At 44.9% G+C, this 6,619-nt stretch overlaps 1 protein-coding gene across 1 annotated transcript; it reads left to right on the forward strand.

The window, feature by feature from the left end:
* The first annotated feature begins 267 nt into the window (after positions 1 to 267).
* Positions 268 to 5,740, forward strand: LOC109477437 (dual serine/threonine and tyrosine protein kinase-like). The gene is given in 12 exon segments (XM_019778708.1): positions 268 to 449; positions 943 to 2,046; positions 2,166 to 2,273; positions 2,515 to 2,642; positions 2,779 to 2,862; positions 2,972 to 3,100; positions 3,218 to 3,395; positions 3,697 to 3,776; positions 3,778 to 3,854; positions 4,212 to 4,458; positions 4,656 to 4,905; positions 5,089 to 5,740. Coding segments are annotated over 12 exon segments (2,688 nt in total). The 5' UTR covers positions 268 to 319; the 3' UTR covers positions 5,262 to 5,740.
* Positions 5,741 to 6,619: the final 879 nt, after the last annotated feature.

The raw sequence follows: 6,619 nt of genomic DNA on the forward strand, positions 1-6,619 counted from the left end.
CCAATGTAACTTTAGGTAACATTACTTTCTTAGGATCTCTTAGGTCCTTTCTGAGACATTGGTTACTTCAGCGTCAGTGGGAATCCCCATGCAGGTCCTTTCTCTGAGAAGCTGAAGCTGAAGCGTATGCGGTTGGTAAACCTGGGACCGAAGCAGACGACACGGCGAATAGACAATGACCGAATCTGCCGCTCATGTTACTGCAAACGATTCGGCGATTAGGCTAATGTCGAATCTGGCACTAGTGTTACTGCCGATGACACGGCGAATAGATCGGCGGCGAATCTGGTACTGGCTTTACTGCAGACTGTGGACCAAGATGGCGGGAAGTCCTTTAGCTTACGAGTTGACGAAGTTTTGTAAATACTCCAGACAACTCAGACACACTCTGAAGGACACGAAAAGCGCTTTTGACGACGTTGAGAAGTGCGGTGGTTTCTGGGACGGCGGTGAGTGGTTACAGACGACCTTGCCACACACGGCTTGGCATGACGCAAGATGAGAAGTTGTGATAAACATCAACTAGTTAACGTTACTAGTTAAATATTTTTAAGGTTCTAACTTCTGCAGTTCAGCTCTGAAAATGCGATATCATACAGTGTCCAGGTTACTTACCGCAGGTTATCCTCAAGGTGTAGTTTTCTCTGTTGGGCATAATTTTGTTACCTTTCTCGGGAGGGGGAGGCAGGTCTATATGCCCTATATGTAGGTCCTGTCAAAACTGACCTTTCCCCTCCAGGAGGTATGTTGGGTGTTTCACCCGCACTTCCGGTTTTAGAAAATGTAACTTGCTTGGCATTAGTTTACAGAAGTCGTGGTTTCTGGTGTATTTGTAGCAACATTTGCAGGCACAGAGCATTGATCTGGGTCATATTCACAATAATAAATCATACAGCATATTATATAACATTATTATTTATTTGCTTACTCTATGTGCTGCAGACTTACAGCACTCCTGGCATGAAGAAGAAGACTTCATCCAGTCGGTGATCAACCGGCCACCATGTCTCATCATCCTCGGCCAATCATGTTATGCCAAAGCCTCTGTTGTTAACGAGCTGTTCGGAGAGGCTGTCTTGCCAACAATGCAGAGTCTGGAGGTCAGTGTCAGCTGGCGCATGCTCAGGTTCAAGTTTGGCAGCAGCAGGAACCTCCGACTGACTCTGCCTGATAGCTTTGAACTCGTAGACAATCTGGCTGCATATGAGCAGGACTGGACGACAGTTCCGCTAGAGGACCTGGAGCTGCATGGGGAACATCGAACAGACATTGCGCTGGCGTCTGCTGTGGTGGAGGTCGTGCTGAACCATTCCTTACTGAAGGAAGGAGCCCAGGTCGTCGTGTCTCCCTCCCATGTCATCGGTCTCAACACGAAACAGGTCTTCTCCAAATGCACTGAAGATGTCTTACCCGTAGTTCTGTATGCAGTGAACAGGGAACGGCTGTCAGAGCAGGATATACAGGAACTTGTGGACATTAGGGCCAATTTCCCTGAAACTCCCATATTCTTTATAAGGACTAGAGACTGTGAGAGAGAAGAAGTTACATCAGAACCCACCCTGCTTCAGCAGCTGTGTTGGAGTGGTTTCCAGGTCCAGCCATCAAACATGGCACAGGCACACAGGTATCCAGGGTCATCCACACAGTCACAACACAGTACGTCACCCAACATGACACAGTCACACTACAAGGTGTCTAAGAGCCTGCCCCAGTCTAGGTTAGTGGAGAACTTTGAACACTTCCCCAGTCTGCTGCTGTTTGTACGTCAGGTGTTACAGACCCATCTGGTGCGGGCTGCCTGTGTGTTGTACAGCGCTCACACACGCTGTCTGCAGATGTTCATCACCTCAGCCTTTGACATGGCCCGTGACATCATGATCACGCCACGCAGAATCGAGTACGCCAGGGCTCGGGAACGGGAACTGTATGACAGTCTGGTGTCCATTTCCGACAAGAAACAGGACGAAATAAAGAATCTTATCAGGGAGACAATAGCAAACATCCGTGAAGAACTGCTGGCTGATGCTGCAAGTTACTCTTTCATAGGTAATGTCATCTTACTTGTACAATACTTTCATAGGTGATGACTATTTATTCAGTTGATTTATTGACTAATTGACAGGCAGGAGGCATGATTGATTGACACTTCCTGTTTTCCTGTACAGGAGTGGAGCTGACAGACTCAGGACAACTGGTGGACTCCAAACAGCTGCGGACCTGCACATCCCAGATCCAGGACCTGGTGTTGAACAAGCTCAACACGGCTGTGGCAGGTAGGCAAAAACAAACCAGTTGTACTGTCACCCAAAACAACTCTGGCAAGTTGAACTGAATTGTATGGTATACAAATGTGTACTGTTACTTGCTGTATGTGAGGGTGTAGCAAAGGTACTGTGCTGTTCTACAGGGCAGCTGATGGATTGTGTGGAAAGAGAGAAAAATTGTGCTGTTGTGTATAGTAGGGGAGTTCATTGGTTCTGTTAAATGTAAGCGTGTTATTGTTGTGTATTGCAGGGCAGCTGATAGGTTCTGTGGACTGTCTGAGAGAGAGTTTTGTCGGCACCTTGGCCAGGTGTATCCAGAGTCTAGAGAAGGACCAGGGGGATGTTGAGGACTGTGTTGCAAGTGTTCATCTTAAGCAGGTACAAAGAAACAATTCAACAAGTAGTAACATATATACAAACAGTAAACGCACATGCATATAGTTACAGTTAGAAGTTGGAAATCCATGTCTTGTAGAGGGTCTTGATCCTAACTTAAGGTTCCCTTCCTCCACAGCTGCTGAACGCTGCCTACCAGGTGGAGGTCACCGTGCACAAAAGCGCCTCGCTACTCCGAGTCCTCTGGGAGAAGATGAAACAGGTGGGAACCTCTGAACTCTAACCTCTGACCTGCTGGGAATATTTCCTGCCTGGTGTTATGTGGTAACTTTTCCTTTCTTTCTGACATGTCATGACTGTTTGTTTCCCAGCTGGTGCAAGCTCTGCCATGGAACGCACCCAAGAAGGTGGATGCTGACTGGAAGAAGAAGGTTGCGTCAGACATGCTCGGCAGTCTGAGTGAATCTCGCCTGGCACGGAGCATGTGTGCTCAGTTCAAGGTCAGGGATAGAAGAATCTTATCATGTCAGTGATGCATGTGCCACTTACACAATTATCTATGTTTGGCCAGACCATTTCAGTAGTGCAAATATGGAAATTATGTAACTTGCTTCCAGGACCGCCTGTGTAACTCCCATGAAGCCTTCATGTCATCGCTGAAGCAGTTGGAAGTGCAGCACTGCGGCCGCCTCGAGAGGACTGAGGAGCAGCGCATGAAACTGCGTAAAGTTTACGCCCCAACTCTGGCACACCTCGCGCTGGAAAGCACATCTCTCCGGGACATCATACTGCATGGTAGGGCATTACCACACTACAGGGTAGAACATTAGGACACTGTAGAGTAGGACATTATCACACTGCAGGGTAGGTCATTAGCACACTGTAGAGTAGGGCATTACACTGCAGTGTAGGACATTAGCACACTGGCGGGTAGGACATATAGCACACTGTAAGGTGGTATAATATTGCACTACAGGTTTCCTGCCTTATTTTGCGTGTATTATTTTATGAATTGATTCCCATGCTGTAATGTATGTAGGTATGCAGGCAGTGGTGTGTATACGCAGGTACGCATTTGTTACAATTTGTTGTTCAGGCATGCCGCAGCTTGGCCGTGAGATCGGACGTGGACAGTACGGTGTGGTGTACGCATGTGACAGCTGGTCCGGCCACTCCTCCCCTGGCTGTAAAATCTGTCGTACCACCGGACGAGAAGCACTGGAACGACCTGGCACTGGAATTCCACTATACAAGGTGGGACTGTTAGAGTCACTGCTGATGACATGTTATGATCAGTGCCACTGCTGATGACATGTTTATAAAGTTCTGTGGCATTGCTGATGACATGTTTTTGTTTTGTCGATGAAATGATCTGTGCCATTGCTGATGACAATGTTTAGTTCTGTGTCACTGCTGATGACATGTTTAGTTCTGTGCCACTGCTGATGACAAGTTTAGTTCTGAGCCACTGCTGATGACATGTTTAGTTCTGTGCCACTGCTGATGACATGTTTAATTCTGTGCCACTGCTGATGACATGTTTAGTTTTGTGCCACTGCTGATGACATGTTTAGTTTTATGCCACTGCTGATGACATGTTTTATTGCTTAGGTCCATTCCTGAGCATGAGAGAATCGTGATGCTGCGAGGGTCTGTGATCGATCACAGTTACGGGGGTGGCTGCAGCCCGGCTGTGCTGCTGGTGATGGACCGGCTGCAGAGGGACCTCTACGCTGCTATCAAGGCCGGACTGGACACCATCAGCCGGCTGCAGGTGGCTCTGGACGTAGTGGAAGGAATCCGCTACCTTCACAGCCAGGGACTGGTGCACAGGGACATCAAACTCAAGAATGTGCTGGTGGGTTCCAGGAGGTCTGGTATATTTAGAGAGGGGAGGTCTCTAGTACAGTTGGGATACTTAATGGATAAGGCTGTAGGAATAAGATTGTTGGCACAAGACTGTTGAGTGTCATTGTTTTGTTTGTTTGTTTTCTGTTGGGCTAAGACTATTCAGATGTTACTGTTGGAATGAGACTGTCATCTTATAATCTGCAGCTGGATAAGAAGAATCGTGGGAAGATTACAGACCTGGGGTTCTGCAAGCCTGAAGCCATGATGAGCGGCAGTATTGTGGGAACCCCGATCCACATGGCACCGGAACTCTTTACCGGCAAGTACGACAGCAGTGTGGACGTGTACGCGTTTGGAATCCTGTTCTGGTACGTGTGCGCGGGAACTGTCCGGCTGCCGCACGTGTTTGAGCAGTGTGCCAGCAAGGACCATCTCTGGAACTCTGTCAGAAAAGGTACATATACATACATCTATGTGTGTGACTGAAACCAATGTTCATATGCTACAAGTGGCCATAGCTTTATACTTTACACCTTTCTGTTTGTTTTACTGTTACTGTGTTATCCAATGACTTTTAGGTCAAGGTAAGGGTTGGAGTGAGGGTCAATTTCAGTGTACATGTTGTTGTGGATTGCAGGCGCCCGTCCGGAAAGGCTGCCGCTGTTTGACGATGAGTGTTGGGCGCTGATGGCGGCCTGCTGGGCTAAAGAGCCAACCGCACGGCCGTTGCTAGGCAATGTCCAACCACAGCTGAGGAGAATCATGGACAGATTCATGAATCGTCATGAAGTCACCTCAGCAGGATCTTAAAGATGATGTGTTGCAGGATATGCACCTGTATAATGGTGGTGGAGGGTGTTCTATGATTGACTATTACTGTATCTTGCTGTTGTTGATTTTTTTTTCAATGATAGCAAATAATTACAGTAACTGATAATAGATTTAATATTCTGCACAGTAAATATGGGGGAATATTTATGTATGCATAATTCATTGCAAGATGAAGATTGATTCTGTGGTTTCTATTGCATGGGCTTCCAGGACAATGAAGGTGTTAAACATTATCATTACTGCAGGAAGGCCCTTAATGTCACTGCCAGCTGGCAGAATCAGGCTGAAATTTTCTGCAAAGCAAGTATAATCATTGTATAAAAATGTAGAATTCAGGGCCAGAAATACAGAAATTACTCCAGCTGCTTGTACCCTCCAAGTAAAAGATAGTATGTAAGATTCGACATATTTACTTTGTATATGTGGTAGGCAACCAATAAAATAATTTATCTAAAAGGTACCTTAGTCAATAGTCTTCGTTAGTGAGTTTGGGTGAAGACTATTACATATTAGACTCTCAAGAAATACAAAGAAAGCCAACCTTTTGGTGACCATCTGTCTCCTTCATCAAGGTGATACTGACTGGTTCTACTACACACAACTGAACAGGTAGGTGTCAGTCCCTAACATATTGTACATTGTGACATATGCATGTATGTACAATAATATTACACCAGTAAAAAATTATGTCTTAACCTTTAAGTTATGTCTTAACCTTTATCCCAATTTTCTGGCCTTATGAAAATATAATGTCTCAATACGTCAGTTACCAGAATCAGCTGCACATGTCAGTGGGGACCCCTAGAGATCCAAATTATTTTTGTCCCTGCTGGAAGTGGATTGTTTATTTGTTTATTATTATTTATTTGTTTATTTACCATTTGCACGTATATTAAAAACAATTACACAATCAAATAATAATAATCAAAGAATGTGCGGGGTAGGCCAGAAACCTGGGTGGTTTTTCTAGAGGCCTACCCCAAGCAAAGATAACTTATGACAAAACATATTTAAATTAAACATCAAAATTAAACAATGAAATAATTAAACAATGAGTAATTAAACAAAATCAAGACACAGAAATAATAACTGAGGTGTATAAACTAACTAAAACGAAATTAAACAAAAGTCTTATACCTGTAATTCAGGTAGATGTTACAGATTAAACTGATTAAATAATTAACATAAGAATTAACGATTAAAACAAAATATTCCAGACGATGGGGCCTCTATACGCTATTGAGAATTGTTTTTGTGTAGATTTAGTCTTGATCGGCCTTAAATGGTTATGTTGTCTCGTATTGTGCTGGTGAATGTCTGAGTTGAATGTAAAAAAA

Source organism: Branchiostoma belcheri, unplaced genomic scaffold, assembly GCF_001625305.1.
Source record: "Branchiostoma belcheri isolate BF01 breed outbred unplaced genomic scaffold, Haploidv18h27 scaffold4, whole genome shotgun sequence".
Classification (NCBI taxonomy): domain Eukaryota; kingdom Metazoa; phylum Chordata; class Leptocardii; order Amphioxiformes; family Branchiostomatidae; genus Branchiostoma; species Branchiostoma belcheri.